The sequence below is a fragment of the Papio anubis genome, chromosome 20 (genome assembly GCF_008728515.1).
Source record: "Papio anubis isolate 15944 chromosome 20, Panubis1.0, whole genome shotgun sequence".
Lineage (NCBI taxonomy): Eukaryota > Metazoa > Chordata > Mammalia > Primates > Cercopithecidae > Papio > Papio anubis.
Window position 1 is genome coordinate 1,307,733 of NC_044995.1, and position 20,605 is coordinate 1,328,337.

General features: G+C 57.6%; 2 protein-coding genes across 3 annotated transcripts; both read right to left on the reverse strand.

The window, feature by feature from the left end:
* Positions 1-1,655: 1,655 nt before the first annotated feature.
* On the reverse strand, positions 1,656-3,911 carry INAFM1 (InaF motif containing 1). Of its 2 annotated transcripts, none has more exons than XM_031659116.1 (2): positions 3,761-3,911; positions 1,656-3,365 (listed from the first exon to the last, which is right to left on the reverse strand). In XM_031659116.1, the coding sequence occupies exon 2, from the start codon at positions 2,447-2,449 to the stop codon at positions 2,015-2,017; it is 435 nt and encodes a 144-aa protein (XP_031514976.1). In that variant the 5' UTR covers positions 2,450-3,365; positions 3,761-3,911; the 3' UTR covers positions 1,656-2,014. The 2 variants fall into 2 exon arrangements, with proteins under 2 accessions (XP_031514976.1, XP_003915834.1); XM_003915785.4 differs by lacking the exon at positions 3,761-3,911 and adding an exon at positions 3,568-3,734.
* Positions 3,912-5,627: 1,716 nt separating this feature from the next.
* On the reverse strand, positions 5,628-20,290 carry CCDC9 (coiled-coil domain containing 9). Its single transcript, XM_021931239.2, has 12 exons — positions 20,202-20,290; positions 18,018-18,091; positions 17,761-17,865; positions 16,019-16,120; positions 15,602-15,853; positions 12,866-12,949; positions 12,606-12,779; positions 11,133-11,314; positions 7,079-7,125; positions 6,846-6,981; positions 6,367-6,460; positions 5,628-6,280 (listed from the first exon to the last, which is right to left on the reverse strand). Exons 2-12 carry the CDS (start codon positions 18,018-18,020, stop codon positions 5,870-5,872), a joined length of 1,590 nt encoding a protein of 529 aa, XP_021786931.1. The 5' UTR covers positions 18,021-18,091; positions 20,202-20,290; the 3' UTR covers positions 5,628-5,869.
* Between the last annotated feature and the right edge of the window lie 315 nt (positions 20,291-20,605).

A 20,605-nucleotide genomic window follows, 5' to 3' on the forward strand; every position in this document is an offset into this window, starting at 1 on the left:
TTCCAGCTACTCGCAGGGCAGAGGCAGAACTGTTTGAGCCCAGGGGGTGGAAGTTGCAGTGAGCAGAGATGGAGCCATTGCACTCAAGTGTGGGGGACAAGAGTGAGACTTCTCTCAAAATAAAAATAAAAATAAAATAATAAAAAATAAAAATACAAAAAAAATTAGCTGGGTGTGGTAGCAGGCACCTGTAATCCCAGCTACTCAGGAGGCTGAGGCAGGAGAATCACTTGAACCTGGAAGGCGGAGGTTGCAGTGAGCCGAGATCATGCCACTGCACTCCAGCCTGGGTGACAGTGCAAGACTCCATATCAAAAAAGAAAAGAAAAGAGAAGAAACACAGAAGTCGAGTGACCTGCCCAAAGTCACACAGTTTGTAATGAGAGGAGCTGGAATTTGTACCCGAATAGTCCTGCCCCAGTCAGTGCCCCTATCACCTATGCTGACTATAAAGAAGTGCTGGCGGCCGGGCGCGGTGGCTCAAGCCTGTAATCCCAGCACTTTGGGAGGCCGAGACGGTTGGATCACGAGGTCAGGAGATCCAGACCATCCTGGCTAACACGGTGAAACCCCGTCTCTACTAAAGAAAAAAAATACAACAAACTAGCCGGGCGTGGTGGCTGGCGCCTGTAGTCCCAGCTACTCGGGAGGCTGAGGCAGGAGAATGGCGTGAACCCGGGAGGCGGAGCTTGCAGTGAGCTGAGATCGGGCCACTGCACTCCAGCCTGGGCGACAGAGCGAGACTCCGTCTCAAAAAAAAAAAAAAAATAGTGCTGGCTTCCTGGATTCCCCTTCTGTCCACAGACACGCTCTGGGGAGTGGTGGTGGGGTAAGGGGAGGTGAGCAGAGCAGTTCACCTTCCTAAGGAACCACCTCCACAGATCTCCAGGAGCCACAATGTGAGAGGAAAGGCTCAGCTTCACTCTCCTGGGACGGCCTCCAGCTCAAGCCGTGAGGCTGGCAAGGGACGAGTTTCTTGCATGTCAGATCCCAGGCCCTGCCCAGAGCCAGGCCTCAGTCTTCCAGGATGGAACATGGCCTCCCCACCTCGGACTCCTTGCCCAGAAGCTAGACCTCAGTTTCCTGGTCTAGGTTTCCTAGCAGCGCCGCAGGCCAGAGAGGCTGCACCAGTCTTCCAAGGCAGCACAGCGCTTTGGTGATTGGCTCTGAGATTTCCAGACAGGTTGAGAAGCAACATTACCACCGCCGCCATCCACTCCCATCTCTCTGACCCCAGGAAGTGGGCCAGCATCGTTCCCTCTCGGCAGCCAACTGAGATCCCTGAGTTATTTAGCCTCTGTCCCTGACATGATAATTACACCAACAGCAATTCCCAGAACCCCAGCTATTGTCCTAAATCACCCCACTCCTCCTCTTGTCTCCTGTGCTGTAACACGAGGGCAGACACTCTGCTTCTCTCCAGAGACATCTGTCCTTTGCTCTAAGCACACAAAAAACTGGGAAGCCCTTCCCACTGTCTGACCTTCAAAGGCCCTGCTGCTGCTAAGCTTCTTCTCCCTACTCCAACCAAAAAGAGAAGAGCGCCTTAAGCAAGGAGAACAGCCCACCTGGGACAAGAGAGACAAAGGCCACACCCAGGAAGGTCTTCCCCACACAAACTTGGGAGGGGAGGCATCTCTGCAGACAACAGGACAGACACAGCACGAGGCAGCTGAGGCTGTGGTTTATTGCAGATGGACACAGATTCAGGGAGGTGAGAAGGCAGATGGGCTGTGGGCTCTGTGCTCAGCATCCCACAGCAGGAGGAGCAGGAGACAGAGCTCAGGATGGGATCTTCCTGATGGTGAAGGACCCGGTCTGACCACAGAGGAGCTGCAAGAGGCAAGGCCCCGAGCCGACACCCCCTGGGCCCCCATTCCGCGGGATGACAGCTCCAGAGACGCTGGGCGATGTCACTAGGAAGGAGGCCGGACCCATCCGGAGACGGTGCATCCTCGGCGTGGAGCACTGAGCTCTTGAGGGCTGGCGATGCGGGTTGGGGTGGAAGGGAGAGTTACCCAGGTCCTCGACCCTCCGCGGCCTGTGGCGTCTCTCTGGCTGTCTGGTGGCTCAGGCGGCGGCCAGGGTCGCTGTAGCGGCGGCGGCGGCGGCGGCTCAGAGGCAGCTGGAGCTGGGATCGGGGCCCGCCGGGGACTCCCAGGAGGCAGGAGACGGAGGCAGCGGCGGGCGCCGGGACAGGCGGCGCGCCCGGGCGGGAGGCACACGGAGGGGACGGCGCGCTGGGCTGCGGGCCGGCGGGCGCCGCGGGGGACCGCGTGGGTACCCAGATGAGACCGTAGTACACAGCGAGCAGCACGGCAGCCAGCGAGACGCAGAGGAAGTAGGCGCAGACTGGGGCCAAGCGCAGCCAACGCCCCCGTGGGCCCTCGCTCAGCCCCGCGCCGCCGGGGCTCTCGGCGCCGCCGCCCACGCAGCTGGTCCCCCGCATCCCCGCAGCCCACTCCGCTCCGCGCCGCGGCCCGCACAGACCCCGCCCCCGCCAGGCCCCGCCCCCATCCCGCAGGACCGCCCCGCGCTCTAAATCGCCCGCCTCCGACCCCGCCCCCGCCAGGCATGGTCACGCCCCCACACGGCTCCGCAGCCTAGGCCCACCCCCTCCAGCCTCCGCCCAACCACCTACCGGCGGAGGTGTTAGCCCCGCCCCCTCGCTCCAGCCCCGCCCCCGCGTTTAGCTCCATCACCTCTATCACCGCCTGCTTCTGCCACAACCCGGTTCTCTTCCCACACCCAGACTTCATCCAGCCCAGGCGTCTACCCCGCCTCGGAGCCCGCCCCCTCGTCCCGCTCAAGACCTGCCAGGAGCCCTACGCCGCCCTCTGCCGCAGCCAGTATCTCTCGCTGACTGTCGGACTGTCTACTCCAGCGCTCAAGCCCCGCGCGCTACCCTCTGGCTCCCACAGTCTAGGCCGAAGTCCCTGCTCTCCTCCACCGCGGGCTCCCGCGCGGCAACCCGACCACGCCCCCGCGGATGGCCCCGCCCCATGACCGCGGCAAGATCCCCACCCGTGCGCGCCGACCCCGCCCCCCGCCTAACTCCGCTTGTCGGAATTCCGGCCCCGCCGCTGCGGGACCCGCCGCCTCCAGCACACGCTCAGCCCCCTTTCCTGGTCGCTCAGCACAACCTCAGGCCCCGAGGTTCCACTCCGCCCCTCACCGCAATCGCGCCCCTTGTCCCAGCTCCTCCCCCACCGTCTTCTCTCTAGAGCCAAGGGGTCCAGACTAGGCTCTGGGGAAGAGAGAAGACAGCCTGGAAATCCAGATAAACCCCTCCTGACGCCCCCTCCCCATCAAGGCGGGGAAGCTTCAGTCCCCTCCCAGCAGCGTCTTCAGGAATTCGGGGAGGCCTGCAGGAGGGGGGGGAGGGAAGACGGATCAGAAGAGTGAAGGAAGACTCCTTCCTCCCGCCTCTTCCAACACGGAAAAGCCCGCCAAGCACAGCGACCCAGCCTGCCCCCTCCAGAAACACAGTTCAAGGGTGAGCGGAAGCACTGCGTTTAATAGGACAAGGCTGGTGCCCGAGTAATTCAAGCCCTTCGGAAGAGTCACCGGCTATCTGCCAGGCCTCGGATGCAATCCTGGAGGCGGGAGATTCAACCCGAGCCGCCCAGGGCCTCCATGGGAGGCTAACGCGGAAGCGTCCCGGCCGTCCCGGTACCGCGACGTCCCCCGTTGGTGGGGCCTGCACCGACTACTGCCCTGGCCCCGCCCGGCTCGCAGACCCTGGCTCCTCCCCCCTTACATTTAACCCTCTCCTGGCTGGAGTGTGGCAGAAGCAGAGGACAGAGGAGCGAGGCGATGGGAGGTTAGTGCAGAGCGCGGAGGCCGCGGTCCGGCGGGCGCGGTCAGCGAGCGGCCCCCGGCGGCGGAGGGGCCGCCACCACCTTGCAGAAACGCACCCTCTGGAAGTCGGTGATCTCCGCCGTCTCCTGGCCCTCGGGGCCCGCCTCTGAGGAGAGAAGGGGCTGAGTCAGCCGAGGGAATTAGTCTTCCTACCTTCCCCCAGGCCCAGGACCACTCCCCCGCCTAGCCACGCCCCTTCCCCGTTCGAGCCCCTGCCACAGCCGGCTTCGCGCTAAGCGGTTTACACAGCCTAGACTAATCATCTCAGCAGACCCACGCAGCAGCAAACACCCCCAGCAACATAACCCTGTTTACAATCGGGGAAACGCGGGTGTGGTGCGCTCTGTCTCCCGACCAACACGTGGCCCAAGACAGAGCGCCTAGGCCCCCGCGCCACCCACCGCTGCAACCTGTCCTCTCCCACCCCCGCCCCATCTCACGGCCTTCACCAACCTCCACCAAGCCAGTCCTAGAGGACCCGCCCTCCCCTTTCCTTCGCCACCGCCTGCTATTCTAACCAGTCCTTCCTCGGCTCTGCACCCCAAATCCTAATCCCACTCTGCGGGGAGGGGAGGCCATCTGAGATTCGAAATCTTACTCCTACGAAGTGTAGGTGGAGTGGGGCTCGGCCTCTTGCTCACACTTCGTCGGTCCCAAAATGCTGATGGGGTCCGCATCTCTATTCTAATTTGCCCCACTAGGTTGCACCTCAAAACTCTAATCCGGGAGGCGGAGCTTGCAGTGAGCAGAGATCCGGCCACTGAACTCCAGCCTGGGTGACAGAGCGAGACTCCGTCTCAAAAAAAAAAAAAAAAAAAAAAAAAACTCTAATCCCAGCCACAGTGAAATCCAGTTTTCTGCCCTTGCACATCTTTTTGGTCTTTTGGAGCCAGTTCAAATTTCGAAGTCCACCTTTAGCTCCTGCCCTAGTACACCAACCCTCCGCTTTTTTTTTTTTTTTTTCCGAGACGCAGTCTCGCTCTGTCGCCCAGGTGGGAGTACAGTGGAGCGATCTCTGCTCACTGCAGCTTCCGCCTCCCAGGTTCAAGCGAGCCTCCTGCCTCCCAAGTAGCTGGGATTACAGGCGCATGCCACCACACCCAGCTAATTTTTTTATTTTAGTAAAGACGGGGTTTCACCTTCTTGGCCAGACTGGTCTGGAACTCCTGACCTCAAGTGATCTGCCCACTTCAGCCTCCCTAAGTGCTGGGATTACAGGCATGAGCCAAGGTGTCGGACCACACCCCATTACTCTTAAACCAGTGCTTTCCAAAACCCCTGAGCTCGACTCCAAAATTCTAATCCTTTCCTTACCCCCCACTTCAACCTCCACCCACATACCCAATTCCTATTGGCTTGGCCCATAAAGTTGCCCCTTTGCCCCACCCCTGCCACCCAGCTCCAGTTTCCAATCCCTATCCCAGCTCACCCTTTTCACCTCACCTCTATGGTCCAACTGCTACCTACACACACTCACCCCACTCCCCCAAGCCCTCTGCCCCTCAGCCCCACAGAAAGCAGCAGCAGCAGCCTCCACCCCCTGCCCCATGCACTCCCCCACCTGGAGTTGCCTCAGACCCTTCCTCTTCAGCTTTCTGGGTTCCTGGGAGGCTGGGCCCACTCTCCAGGGAGGCAGGGGCTGACTGGCCACCTCCTAGGGAAGGGGAGGCCCGGTCAAGCCCCCTTTCCCTCCTGACATCTCCCTACCCCAAGAGAGAAGGCCCAAGGGGAGTTGAAGGGGGTTCAAGGACACACCTGGGGGAATGTCATTTGAGGATGTGAATTCTTTATTGGGGAGGGGGCTCGAAGGGCTGGGGCAGGCTCTGGGAGGAGGCATTCCAGAGAAGAGCATGACCGTACAGAAGAGCATGGGCTGCCCCCCAACCAACAGCCACCATGGCTATAGGACACACTGGGTCCCAGGGCCCAGCCCCCAAGGGTCCCCCATCAGCCACACCCCTCCAGGGCACGCGCACTTGTGCACACACACACACACACACAGCCAGCTTCATGCAGTCTCAAAAGGCCAGGCCTCACCCGGAGAGAGGGCGCCAGCCGGGTGGGTGGTCCGGGGAGAATTCAGCTCCACCTCTTCACCCCAATCGGACACGGACTGGTGGCCGCTGGGTGGTGAGAAAGGGCTGGAAGGCATGCCAGGGGCCTGGGGCTCCGGCAGGGGCTCCTCTGGACTGAAGGGGACTCCGTGGGCCTGCTCACTACAGGGGCTCCCAGTGGGGGCGGCCTCTGGGGCTTGGTGGTCTTGGGCTGGTTCCTCCTCCTCATCACCTTCTTCCACCTCGATCTCCTCCTCCTCCTCGTCGTCCTCACTTATGTCCTCCCATTCTTCATCCTCTTCCCCCTCGTTCTCTTCCCCCTTGTCTTCGGGAGGCTGGTGGGCAGGAGCTGGGATCTTGGGTAGCTTTGGGGACATAGGCAAGTCAGGGCAAGGCGCAGGCCCTGAGCCCCCACCCCAGGCCCGTGCCCTGAACTGTGGCCCAGCCTCACCTGCGTGGATGTCTCCACAGGGGAAGTGGGCTGTGGAGCCTCAGGGGCTGGGGATGCTGCCCCCTCTTTTGTCTCCCAGCGGTCATCATGGTCACTAGAGGGAACAGAGGGAAGGGGTGATGCCTGGGTGGAGAGTAGATAGGAGGAAGGGCTTCCTGCTTCCACCCTCCCTAGGGAGGAGCTGCCCAGAGCACCTGGCATGTTGGAGCACTGAGGGAATGGCAGATGTGTGTCCCCAGGTGTCAAAGACAGATAGCAGGGCAGGTGGCAGGAGAGGAGATGGGTAAGGGCAGAAAGGGGACAGATGAGGGTAAAACCAAGAGCCAGATCCCAAGCCCCTCAAACCACAGACCTGCGAGATAGGGCCAAGACAAAGACAGGGACAGACAAATGTACCCACACCTTCACAGCAAGCCAAAGAAGAGGACACCCTGTGGAGAGCCCTGAGGGTATGCAAGTCCACAGAAGGGATGCCCCACCTGTAGGCCCGGGGTGCTGCCTTGGCCTGAGGCCGACTGCTCTTTCTCCTCCTGCGGCTGCTGGCCTCAGCTTTGCGCTGGGACAGGAACTCCCCAAACGTAGGGGGCTTCGGGGGCCGGGCCCAGGCCTGGTCATCTGCAACAGAACCCAGGTATCATCGGAAAGGGAAGGCGTGGCACACACCACCCGACTCCCAGACCGAGCCTCGGCTCATCCAAGGGCACCCACTCACCATAGCGGTGGGATGGTTCATGGGCAGGGACTGGGCCATCCTTGAACCTGGGGAAAGATAACGCATGAGCGGGCAGCTGGGGGAACACGGTAACAAGAGGATCAAGAAGATAGGAGAGGTCAGGGTCAGAAATTGGATCAGTGACAGATGGTCAACCAGACAGGGGACACTAGAATTAGGACAGGGCTGGGCATGGTGGCTCAAGCCTGTAATCCCAGTACTCTGGGAGGCTGAGGCAGACAGATCCCTTAAGCCCAGGAGTTGAAACCAGCCTGGTGAACATGGCGAAGCCCCACCTCTACAAAAAATACAAAAATTAGCTGGGCGTGGTGGCGCACGCCTGTAATCCCAGCTACTAGGGAGGCTGAGGAGGGAGGATTGCTTAAGCCTGGGAGGTCAAGGCTGCAGTGAGCCATGATCAAGCCACTGTACTTTAGCCTGGGTGTCAGAGAGAGACCCCATCTCAAAAACAAAATAGGACTGGCCGGGCGCGGTGGCTCAAGCCTGTAATCCCAGCACTTTGGGAGGCTGAGACGGGCGGATCATGAGGTCAGGAGATCGAGACCATCCTGGCTAACACGGTGAAACCCCGTCTCTACTAAAAAATAACAAAAAACTAGCCGGGCGAGGTGGCGGGTGCCTGTAGTCCCAGCTACTCGGAGGCTGAGGCGGGAGAATGGCGTCAACCCGGGAGGCGGAGCTTGCAGTGTGCCGAGATCGCGCCACTGCACTCCAGCCTGGGCGACAGAGCGAGACTCCGTCTAAAAAAAAAAAAAAAAAAAAAATTGGACCAGGTGATAGGTGAGACACAAATTTGACAGCATAGTGACACATACAAAAAGATTCAGAATGTGGGTGCCAAAACAAGTACATGACCCCCAACTGACTGACTTTTCCCACCAGTCTCTCTCGCCTCTCCAGCTAAGCAGGCTCTTCCACCACACCTAGCTCCTGCCTTAGGGCCTTAGCGCCTGCTCCTGGAACGTTCTTCCCACATTTTTCACTGGCTCACTCCCTCACCTCCTTTCAGGGCTCCGCTCAGAGGCCTTCCTGAACCCCCAGCTAAGACAATATTAGGGTCGGGCGCGGTGGCTCACACCTGTAATCCCAACACTTTGGGAGGCCAGATGGGTGGATCACCTGAGACCAGGAGTTTGAGACCAGGGTGAAACCCCATGTCTACTAAAAATACAAAAATTAGGCCAGGCGCAGGTGGCTCACGCCTGTAATCCCAGCACTTTGGGAGGCCGAGGCGGGCGGATCATGAGGTCAGGAGATTGAGATCATCCTGGCTAACACGGTGAAACCCCGTCGCTACTAAAAATACAAAAAATTAGCCAAGCGTGGTGGCGGACGCCTGTAGTCCCAGCTATTCGGGAGGCTGAGGCAGGAGAATGGCATGAACCTGAGAGGCAGAGCTTGAAGTGAGGCGAGATCACACCACTGCACTCTAGCCTGGGTGACATAGCAAGACTCTGTCTCAAAAAAAAAAAAAAAAAAATTAGCCGGGCATGGTGGCGGGCACCTGTAATCTCAACTACTCCAGAGGCTGAGTCAGGAGAACTACTTGAACCCAGGAGGTGGATGTTGCAGTGAGCTGAGATCACACCACTGCACTCTAGCCTGGGCAACACAGCAAGACTCAGTCTCAAAAAAAAAGAAAATAATAATATTATTATTATTACACAGATTATCTAAGTCTAAAATTCTAATCTCCACCCTGGCTGCTTACTCTGCTTCATTGTCCTTCCGGGCCTGACATTAGACCTCTTAATTACCCACCTTGCCCACTACATTCTTAGTTCCACAAAGGCAGAAATGTTTTGTTTGCTGCTGTATCACCTAGAACCTTCTATGACATAGGGGGGACTCAAATATATGCTGATGAAAGCAAGACACCATGGAATTTTTTTTTTTCTTAGAGATAGGGTCTTGCTCTGTGGTCCAGGCTGGAGTGCAGTGGCATCATAACGGCTCACTGCAAACCTCCTGGGTTCAAGCAGTCCTCCAGCCTCGGCCTCCTAACGTGCTGGGATTGTGGGGATTATAAGCGTGAGCCACTGCGCCTGGCCCACACACACGTTCTTTTTTTTTTTTGAGACGGAGTCTTGCTGTTTCACCCAGGCTGGAGTGCAGTGGCGCGATCTCGGCTCACTGCAAGCTCTGCCTCCCGGGTTCCCACCATTCTCCTGCCTCAGCCTCCCGAGTAGCTGGGACTACAGGCGCCCGCCACCACACCTGACTAATTTTTTGTATTTTTAGTAGAGACAGGGTATTACCATGTTAGCCAGGATGGTCTCCATCTCCTGACCTCGTTCGTGATCTGCCCGCCTCGGCCTCCCAAAGTCCTGGGATTACAGGCGTGAGCCACTGCGTCCCGCCATTTTTTGAATTTCTGGTAGAGACGGGGTTTCACCGTGTTGGCCAGGATGGTCTTCATCTCCTGACCTCATGATCCACCCGCCTCGGCCTCCCAAAGTGCTGGGATTACAGACGTGAGCCACTGCACCCAGCCCACACACACATTATTAATCAGACTTGTTGCAAACTGTTTTTGGGACACACAAGAAAAACAAATACTTTCTCACTGTGAACACTGAGAACATCTCCCCAAAAGTCCAGCTGCCTCCTCCTTAGGAAGATCAGCTATAGTATCTGAGCAAAATATTTCTCACACTTGCACAGGCTTAGCTCACAATCCACAACAGAATGCTTCCCGACCACCGGGCAGACAAAATCCTTCTCCTTAGCCAAAGCCAAAACACAAGTTATAGGTGAATGAAAACTTTCAACACAGGAAAGAATGGGGGATGAGGTAAAACCTAAAGTTGCTGATCTTTAAATACTGCCATTTATTGGCTCTTCCTGAACCTTCTCCTTCTTGGCTATGGAAGTTGGTCCCCATGACGACGATGTGATGAGGGTTTTAAGTCTGACTGCATCGGGGGACAGAGTCAAACTTGAGGTTAACAATGCCACTGGGGTAAGGTGGTGGTGCCGGGCACGGTGGCTCACACCTGTAATCTCAGCACTTTGGGAGATTCAGGTGGGCAAATCATGAGGTCAGGAGTTCAAGACCAGCCAGGCCAACATGGTGAAACCCTGTCTCTACCAAAAATACAAAAATTAGTTGGATGTGGTAGCAGGCACCTGTAATCCCAGCTACACGGGAGGCTGAGGCAGGAGAATCGCTTGAACCCAGGAGGCAGAGGTTGCAGTGAGCCGAGATCACATCACTATACTCCAGGCCAAGCAACACTGCGAGACTCCATCTCCAAAGAAAAAAAAAGAAGAAGAAGGTGGTGATGGTGGGGCATGGAAAGACGTTCAGGAATCTGTGTTGGTGGGGACAGGTCAGAGGCTGGCAGGAGGATGCAAAGGTCTAATCGCTGTTAAACAGCCTTCACACCCTCCCTGCATTGGAACTGACGTCCCTGCAGCCACCGGTGTTCTTATCCACTGGAGTGGGCAGAGCTTACTTCCCCGCCCCAGTGAGATGGAGTGTGCTGGCAAAAACGACTGGCAAGTGTGCCCGCTTGTGCATCTGCCCATGTCAGGGCAAGCGCTCTCCAGGCAGCTGCTGCCCTCAGCCTGGACAGCAGAATGAACACCCTGGCGCAGAATGAGTTCACCCTGCCGCAAGGAGCCAAGCCCAGTGTGACCCACAGCTTAGCGTCCAGCCTGGATCAGATGAGCCCAGCGCACCCGTGCATACAGAAGAAATCCTCTCACCCCAGCTGCTCAGGAGGCTAAGGCAGGAGAATTGCTTGAACCCAGGAGGCAGAGGTTTCAGCGAGCTGAGATCGCGCCACTGCACTCCATCTAGCCTGGGCGGCAGAGCAAGACTCTGTCTCCAAAAAAAAAAAAAAAGAAAACCAGAAGTGCTCTCATGTGCTGCCGTGCTGCTGAGCTCCGGCAGCTGGTCCACAGCATCTCAGGATATAGCAGTCACTCACTCATACACAGCAGGAGAAACCAGAGAGAGGCACAGGACTTAGAAGTCAGGGCCAAGGTCAAGGTGCCACACAGGGAGGGCAGTAGGAAGGAGACTCACATCCCATCAGTCTTCTCGGCGTCCCACTCGCGCCGCCACTGGCCAGTGGGTTTGCGGTGCCTCTGCAGCCGCTCCTGGTCGATCTTCTCCCTCTCCTGCTTCCAGCGCAGGTACTCCGACCGCTCCCGGCCCGTCATGGACAACGTCATGTCTCCAGCACTGCCCAGGCCAGCTCGGCGGCCCTGCCCCCCAGCCCAGGGGGAGTCAGGGCGCAGTCCCACACCCCACCCCACCCCTAAGCCCCAGGGCACATCCACTTGCTCAGGGTCACACAGGAAAGCAGTGACAAGGCAGAGATCACAACCAAGTAGGCTCAGGTGGCACCTCCTCAGAGAGGCCCTCTCAGATCTGTAGCATCCCTCTGTCGCCTCAGCTGCTGGATTTTTCTCCACAACACTTGGCAGGACCTCACATCTTGCTATATTTTCATTCACTCAGCTCCCACCAATAGAAACCTCATCAAGGAAGGGGCTCTGCCTCAAAACTCTTACCCCGCTGGGCGTGGTGGCTCACGCCTATAATCCCAGCACTTTGGAAAGCTGAGGGGGGCGGATCACAAGATCAGGAGATTAAGACCATCCTGGCTAACATGGTGAAACCCTCTCTCTACTAAAATACAAAAAATTAGCCGGGCGTGCGGCTACTCCCAGCTACTCAGGAGGCTGAGGCAGGAGAATGGTGTGAACCCAGGAGGCGGAGCTTGCAGTGAGCCAAGATGGCGCCACTGCACTCCAGCCTGGGTGACAGAGTGAGACTCCGTCACCAAAAAAAAAAAAAATACTGTTAGTAACAAGAAAACGCTCAAACGTACCACAAAGCTGTAACAACTAGAGCAGCGTGGTACTGACAGAAGAACCAACAGACGAACAATTTCGGGGTGGACCACCAAGTGCAAGGACACTGCCCCTCCCTCCTCTTCTAGGTCAGGTCCCCACCCCTCACACAGCACCTGCCACATGGTAGGTGCCTCATAAATGCTGATGTCATTAACAATGAGGGAAGATTTGCCTTAGCAGGAAACAAAACATACCACAAATCCTTAATAATTAAAATCCTGGCCAAGCACGGTGGCTCACACCTGTAATCCCAGCATTTTGGGAGGCCGAGGCAGGTAGATTACTTGAGGTCAGGAGTTGCGAAGACCCGCCTGGCCAACATGGTGAAACCCCATCTCTACTGAAAATACGAAAAAATTAGCCAGGCGTGGTAATACTCGCCTATAATCTCAGCTACTTGGAAGGCTGAGTCAGAAAAATTGCTTCAACCCGGGAGGTAAAGGTTGCAGTGAGCCGAGATGGCGCCACTGCACTCCAGAATGGGTGACAAAGCAAGATTCGTCTCAATGAAAAAAAAAAGTCCTGTGCTACGGCACAAAAAAGGAGAGGCCCCATGGCCCTAATCTGTCTGGTTCCTGCTGCGCAGTCCCCATCATAGCCCTGACAGCCCCGGGGTGTCCTCACCGCCAGCACCCACCTGCCGCTCGTGCTCAAGGCCACAGCGCACCCGCTCAAAGTCAGGGCCACCCCAGTTGCGGCCATGCCGGCGGCTGTCCTCCCGGCGGTCCCGCTCAGATTCCTCCAGGGGCCCGCTGCGTCGCCGGGGATCATCCAGGAAGTTCCGCACCGGGTTGGGTTCGAGCACCCCTTCCTGCAGGCAGCGGAGCAGGGGATTGACACCGGCTCCCCGCGGCCCAGGCAGCTGGGCCCCGCCATGGGGACACCCGCACCACTGACCCGCTGGTTGCGCTCGTACTCGGCGATCTTCTCCATCTCCTCGTTCATCTTCTCAATGTTCTGTCTGCGCCGCTCCTCCCACTCCTGGGGGGATAAAGATAGGGATACCCAGCTTCAGGGAGAACTATTAGGCTGCCCGTGCAGGAGAGGGGCTGCCCAGCAGGCCTGAGGCTCCTCTCCTCAGACTGGTCTGCTGGTGTCTGAGCATTTGCTCTCAGCATGCTCCGTGCTCAAGGTCAGTAGTGAACTAATGAGGCTGGTTAGTCAGGCCTAGTCTATGCAAACAACACAGTATATACTGCACTGGCTTTCCTATTGCGGGGGTCTGGAATTTCAATACATACTAGACGGAGGGAGCCTGCGTTCAAAACCAGCCTCCAGGCTGACATGGTGGCTTAAACCTCTAATCCAAGCATGTTGGGAGGCCAAGGCAGGAGGATTGCTTGAGTCCAGGAGTTCAAGGCCAGACTAGGCAACATAGCAAGACCCTGTCTCTACAAAAAATTTTAAACGTGGCCGGGGGTGGTGGCTCACGCCTGTAATACCAGCACTTTGGGAGGCCCAGGCAGGTGGATCACAAGGTCAAGAGATTGAGACCATCCTGGCTAACACAGTGAAACCTCGTCTCTACTAAAAATACAAAAAAAAAAAAAAAAGAAGACGGGCGTGGTGGCAGGCGTCTGTAGTCCCAGCTACTTGGGAGGCTGAGGCAGGAGAATGGCGTGAACCCGGGAGGCGGAGCTTACAGTGAGCCAAGATCACGCCACTGCACTCCAGCATAGGCAACAGAGCGAGACTCCATCTCAAACACAAAAAAGCAGGAACCTGGGTCCCTGAGTGACATCATGGAGCGGGGCCTCGCCCCCTGGACCACCCACCTCCCTGCAGGGCTCAGCATACAAGAGAGAAATAAACTCCTACTCTACTTAGGTCGTGAGATTTTTGGCGTCTTTCTGTGACAGCAGCTTGGCATGCCCAATTTAAGTCTAATTCTTTTTTTTTTTTTTTTTTTTGAGACAGAATTTCACTCTTGTTGTCCAGGCTGAAGTACAATGGCGTGATCTCAGCTCACTGCAACCTCCGCCTCCCAGGTTCAAGCACTTCTCCTGCCTCAGCCTCCTGAGTAGCTGAGATAACAGGCGTGTGCCACGATGCCTGGCTCATTTTTTGTATTTTTAGTAGAGACAGGGTTTCACCATGTTGGCCAGGCTGGTCTCGAACTCCTGACTTCAGGTGATCTGCCCACCTTGGCCTCCTGAAGTGTTGAGATTACAGGTGTGAGCCACCGCACCCAGCTTTTTTTTTTTCTGATATGGAGTCTCACTCTGTCACCCAGACTGGAGTGCAGTGGCACCATCTCAGCTCACCGTGACCTCCGCCTCCCAGATTCAAGTGATCCTCCTGCCTCAACCTCCCAAGTAGCTGGGATGACAGGTGCCCACCACCACGCCCGGCTAATTTTTGAATCTTCTTATTCCCGTGTAAATGCCAGAACCAGAAGCTCACAGGGGACGTGAGCTGCCCAAGGACAGGTAACTCACAGAACCAGGTTCAACCCATGTCTATGGTGGGCTGTCCGCCACTCAGCTAGACCTCCTCACACCCCGCTGACCTGCACGTCATGGGTGAGTGAGGCAGTTACAGTAAGATCACTGCTCCCCACAAACAAAGCTGGGGACCAACACAAACACAGAAACAGAATGCCACACAGAGCCTGTGCCCACAAGCACACCAGACAGAGACAGCCCACCAGACACACACACAGAGCCTCTGCCCACAAGCACACCAGACAGAGACAGCCCACCAGACACACACACACAGAGCCTCCAGCCCACAAGCACACCACAGATGGTGAGACAGCCCACCAGACACACACAGAGCCCAGCTCACAAGCACACCACAGACAGAGACACAGCCCACTATACACACAGAGCCTGTGCCCACAAGCACACCAGACAGAGACAGCCCACCAGACACACACACAGAGCCTCTGCCCACAAGCACACCAGACAGAGACAGCCCACCAGACACACACACAGAGCCCACAAGCACACCAGACAGAGACAGCCCACCAGACACACACACAGAGCCTCTGCCCACAAGCACACCAGACAGAGACAGCCCCACACACACACACAGAGCCTCTGCCCACAAGCACACCAGACAGGGACAGCCCACCAGACACACACACAGAGCCTGTGCCCACAAGCACACCAGACAGAGACAGCCCACCAGACATACTAACACACAGAGCCCAGCCTAACAAGCACAATTCAGACAGAGACAGCCCACCAGACACACAAACTGTGCCAGAAAGGCAGGAGAGGTGGGGACAGAGGATGAGCGGGCAAGCATGCACCAGAAAGCCAGAAAAAGGGAAACAAAGAGCGAGCGACAGAGGACACGCAGCACTAGGTGTTGCAGGAGAGGGAGGGAGGGAAGGAAGGCAGGGAGGAATGAGAAGAGGGGGAACACGGGCAGGAGAGAAAGAGACAAGGAGTAACATGAGAGCTCTGGGCGTGAGGAGAGAGAGAAGGAACAGGAGGAAATAGAAGAGGGAGAGCAGGAGGAGGAGGAGGTGGTAAAGGAAGAGAGAAACAGAGCCAGAGGCAGAGGCTCAGAGAGAGATGCCGAAAGATGGGACATACAGGACAACTGTGCATTTGAGAGGAGGAACAGACAGAAACAGACAACAGAGAACCTCAGCCAGGGCTCCAGGTGCTGCCTAGCTCCTACCTTAGATTTACGGTCAGAGATTGAGGTGTCTCCAGCTCCAGAGAGGTGAGGGAAACCCCGGCCCCGGCCCCTCCGGCCACGGCCCCCACCTCCTCCTCCTCGAGGCTGCTCCCCAGGACTGCCCTCCCAGCTGCGCGATGCTCGGCCCATGCCAGCCCGGCCTCCCTGCTGTGGAGGAGTCCGGCCCCCCTTGCTGGCCCCTGGGGGCCGATGGGTCCCAGGAGACCTCCGGGAAGGACCCAGGTTCTTCTCCTGGAAGAGGGGAGATGGAGAAAATACAGTCACTGGGGCAGGCAGGCATGCGGCCAGGATGGAGGCCACCCACTGGTGCAGGACAGCTGGGGGCTCCTGGGTCCTAGGCCTCAACCCTCTGCCCCTCCCCATCCCCACGATCCCTAACCCCAGTGATGAGCTCACCGACTCCACTGCCACGTTCTCCTTCTCCACTGAGCGGCCCTTTCGGGGAGCTGTGACCGCGACTCCCTCAAGTTCAGCTTTCTTACGGTCTTCCTCAATCTCCTAGGAACAGACACCCGGGGTAGGGAAGCGTCAGGTGCCCTGACCTCCAGACAGCCTCCCACAGACCCCTGATCTCCGACTAAGTCTGGCCCCAGCCCAGGCCTCTCTCCTGGGCTCTGGACAAGAAGGCCACTCATATCCCTCAAACCCCATCACATTGCTGCCCCACTCAAAACGCTCCCGTAGTGCCCATCTCTGAGTAACAGCCTTCCCCACATCCTGTGGGACCCGTGGGGTCTGGCCTTGGTACCTCCCTGACCTCGTCTCTCACCCTCTGCCCCGAGATCACTCTGGCTTCCTTGCTATTCGCAGAACACATTCAGCTCAAACCTGCCTCGGGGGCTTTGCACCAGCGGCTCCCTCTGCCAGGAACACTTTTCCCAGAGATCTTCCAACCCCTCACCTCCTGCAGGTCTCTGCTCCAATGCTGCCTTCTGGTGAGGCTTTCCCTGAGCACCCTATGGAAACCAGCTCCCTGCCACCCTCTCTGATCTCATCCCATTTGCACCCAGCACCGTGTGCGTCTTGCTCACTGTCTGCTTCCTCCACTACAGCAGAATCTGCCTGGGGACAGGAATGTCGGTCCGCTTTCAGTGATGTATGTCACTGACATGTATCCCAAGTCTAGAACTTTGCCTGGCCCACAAGGGAAATTCAATATGCCTTTCATAAAATGAATGACTTCATGAAGAATGAATAAATGAAACCCATGCCTCCCCCCAGATCCCATCTCAGGGACAGCCACACCACCTACTCAGCGGCCTTGTCCTAAATCCTCCCTCTTCCTCCCCCTGCCCCCAACTGCTCTTTAGTAACTGAGTTCCTCTCAACAGCCCTGCCCTGAGCCAGGTACCTCCTCTCCTACTAGGGTTCCAGCCCCAGCTTCCTCCTCGGTCACTGGGCTCCAGTATCACCTCCTCCCACCCACCACCACACAGCACCCAGAGGCATCTTCCTAAAGAACTATTCTGACGGGTCCCACCCCTGCTCAAGGCTCTCCCTGGTTCCCCAGCACCCTCAGGACAAAGTTCAAACTCAGCCTGGTGGCATTCAGGGCCCCGCACAGCCTAGTCCCTGCTGACCTGCCCAGGTCAATTCTCTCCTAACCAACCCTCCAACTTGAAGCTCCAAGCTCTCTCTTGCTTCCAACATTTGCACAAACTGTTCTCTCTGCCTGAAACATGTTCCCCTCTCCTTCTCAGCGGGTTATTGTCTACTCACCACTCAAGCCTCAAAGTCCACTCCTCCAGGAAACCCTTCCTGATATCCCCAAGGCTGGGGAGGAGCCTCCTCCGGACTCCCACAGACCCCTGGATTTCCTGATTCCAGACTTGTCCGCTCTGGGACATCCCTGACTAGACGGTGGACCCTGGAGGGGTAGGCCTGGGTCTGTCTCAGTCACAGCTGTATCCCCAGCACCACTCAGCACCGGGGCTGGTATGGTAAAGCCCTTGGGGAATACTTGTGAACAAATGAATGAATGAATGAATAATGGAATGAAAGAAGGGATGTCAGGCTAAGGCCGTTGGCTTTTATCCTGACAGTGATGGGGAGCCATGAAAAGGTTGTAAGGGAGAGGTGAGAAAAACTCACTGCGGGGAAGAGAGGGGATGGGGTCTCCCAGGGCGGGGCTAGGGCACCTGGTAGCGCCGGATGAGGGCCTCATTCTTCCGCCGAAGAGCCTCGATCCTCTTGTCCAACTCAGCATCCTTCTCCTCCTTTGATTTCAAATCGAGTGTGGCTGCCTGAGACCGGGAGGCAGTTGAGGGATGGAAGGAAAAACCTCCATCCATACCAGGGATTTTCCCTGGGGTCTGAGAGTCTGCCCCCCTGGATCCCATCCTCCCAAGCCCCCTTCCCCAAAACTGAGATTCTAGAGACCCACTTTCAGCCTCACCATTTCGCTGGCTCGGTGGGGTCAAGGTCCCAGCAAACCTCCCCTGCAGAATCTAGACACAGCACTGGGGGTTCCTGGGAGCAGAGGAAAAAGAAGGACTAAGGCCAATGGCCCCCCAATCTATTTCGTCCCCTAACATACTGGGGGCTCCTCACAGCCATACACAAAAAAAAACCTGTACCGCAAGAGAATTCCAGCCCTCACTCTCCCTCCCTTCAACTGCCAGCTCTACTTTCCCCATAGAAATTAAGATGGGCCGGGCGCGGTGGCTCACGCCTGTAATCCTAGCACTTTGGTAGGCCCAGACGGGCGGATCACGAGGTCAGGAGATCGAGACCATACTGGCTAACAGGGTGAAACCCCATCTCTACTAAAAAAAAAATACAAAAAAATTAGCCAGGCAGGCCGGGCGTGGTGGCTCACGCTTGTAATCCCAGCACTTTGGGAGGCCGAGATGGGCGGATCATAAGGTCAGGAGATCGAGACTACCCTAGATAACACGGTGAAACTCCATCTCTACTAAAAATACAAAAACTAGCCAGGCGTGGTGGCGGGCACCTGTAGTCCCAGCTACAGGCTGAGGCAGCAGAATGGCGTGAACCCGGGAAGGCAGAGCTTGCAGTGAGCTGAGATCGCGCCACTGCACTCCAGCCTGGGCAACAGAGCGAGACTCCGTCCCCCAAAAAAAAAGAAAGAAAGAAATTAAGACTCAGCCCTTTCATGATCTTTGTGGACTCACCCAGTTCCCATGTAAACAATCTAGTGAAACCCACCTTGGGGATATTCTGGCCCCCACCCACTACTTAAGTATCCAACACTGCTCTCCTCCAAACGCAGATTCTAGTCTAGCCTGCATACCCTGTGGTATGAGTGCTAGCCCGGTTCCGTATGGAGAGTTCCAACTACAACCCCTCCAACCAGCCTACACAAGAAAGTTCCAGACCCACCTCCCTGTGCTCATCCTGGTGCCTCTCATATTCAGGCGAATATTCTAGCTCCGCCAGGTAAGGTTCAGAAACATTCCTAATCCCACGCTCAAAGAAAGTCTGAACCCCACTCTTATTGGCTGCCCAAGTTTTCAGAGAACACGCCAAGCCCACACCTTCCCCAGGGACTTCCTAGTCCCGGTCTTCAGCACCCTGAGGAAGCTCAACAGCCTCCCGCCTCCCCCGAAAGAATTCTGTACAGAGGCCCAGAACTCACTGGCGAGGCTTCCTGGAACTGGCCTTTTGCCCCACTGAATACTCCACCAGCCCCAACAAGGACAAAAATACCCAGGCCCGCCCCAGATTTTCTGTGCAAAGCTCCAGCCTCAATCCAGCTGGGAATGCCAGGGCCACTTCCCCGACATCCTGGAGACCGCTCTAGCCCCGCCCCAACCCATGGGCCATTAATCTAGCCCCCCTCCCGACTTTCTCTCAGGCAACAGCCCAGACCCGCCCCTCCCATCTCTTATTATTATTATTCCAGCCCCGCCTCCGGCCTTCCCAGTCAACCCTCTGGCCCCGCCTCCGATTGGCCTGGCCAACTTCCTGGACACGCCCCCTTACTCCCGCCCACACCTCGTTACGTCAGCATCTGGCCCCACCCGTGGCTTCCCCAGGGTTCTGGCTCAGTTCCCCGCTTCCCCGCCAACGCTCTGGCCGCGCCCGTGGCTCAGACGAAACTTTCTGGCTCCACCCCCAGCATTCCCCGCCAGCTCCCTGGCCCCGCCCCCTGGCTCCCCACTATAAAGTGGCCCCGCCCCCGGCACGCGTCAGCCTCTGGGTCCGCCCCCAACGTCCCGGCCAACAATATGGACCCACTTCCAGTCAGGCAAAACTTTCTGGCCCCGCCCACAGCGCTTCCGCCAGGCATCAGAGCCCCGCCACACAGCTGTCCAAGCAACATATGGCCCCGCCCACTGCCCAGCCACAACTTTTAGGCCCCGCCCACAGCCACCGGCCCAGGCTCGGGCCCCGCCCCGCCTCGCCCCAGCCCTACCCACCACCCCCAACGGCCCGCCGCGCCAGCGCCCCTCCAGCTTCCCAAGTGGGCGTCCTGTCCCCGCCCCCCCCAGAGTACTCCGACCCCCCCCCCCCCCGCGGCCCCCCCCCCCCCCCCCCCCCGTTCGCGCTCCCCGCCACGTGGAGCTTCAGGCCCCGCCTTCTCTGGGCGCGCTCCCGGCCCCCTCCCCCCGGTCACCTGTCCCGGAGACCCCGCGGCGTCCGCGACTCCAGCTCCGTCGGCCTCTGCGTCCGCAGCTCCCGGGCCACGCGCGTCACTTCCTGCCCGCACCACGTGAGGCAGAGAAATAAAGAGGGTCACTTCCGGTCCTGTGGGACCGTTTCCGGGAGCCTTAAAGGGGCCGCGTCTCCGCAGTGGAGGTGGGATCGGGGCCACCTGGCACCCCGAGTGTTCTGGAAGCTCATCCAATTTCCTTCTGCCTGAATTACCAACTTCCAGGAAAAGGAGACACCGTCTTCACTCCCTGGCCTCTACCTCTTTCTTCAAGCTGTTTCCGCCTCCAGCCCCTCATTCCTGGTTTCTGTCAGTAGATGCCAAGCATTGGGCACTGACGCCTGGAAGGCTGACCTGGTTCGAGCCCC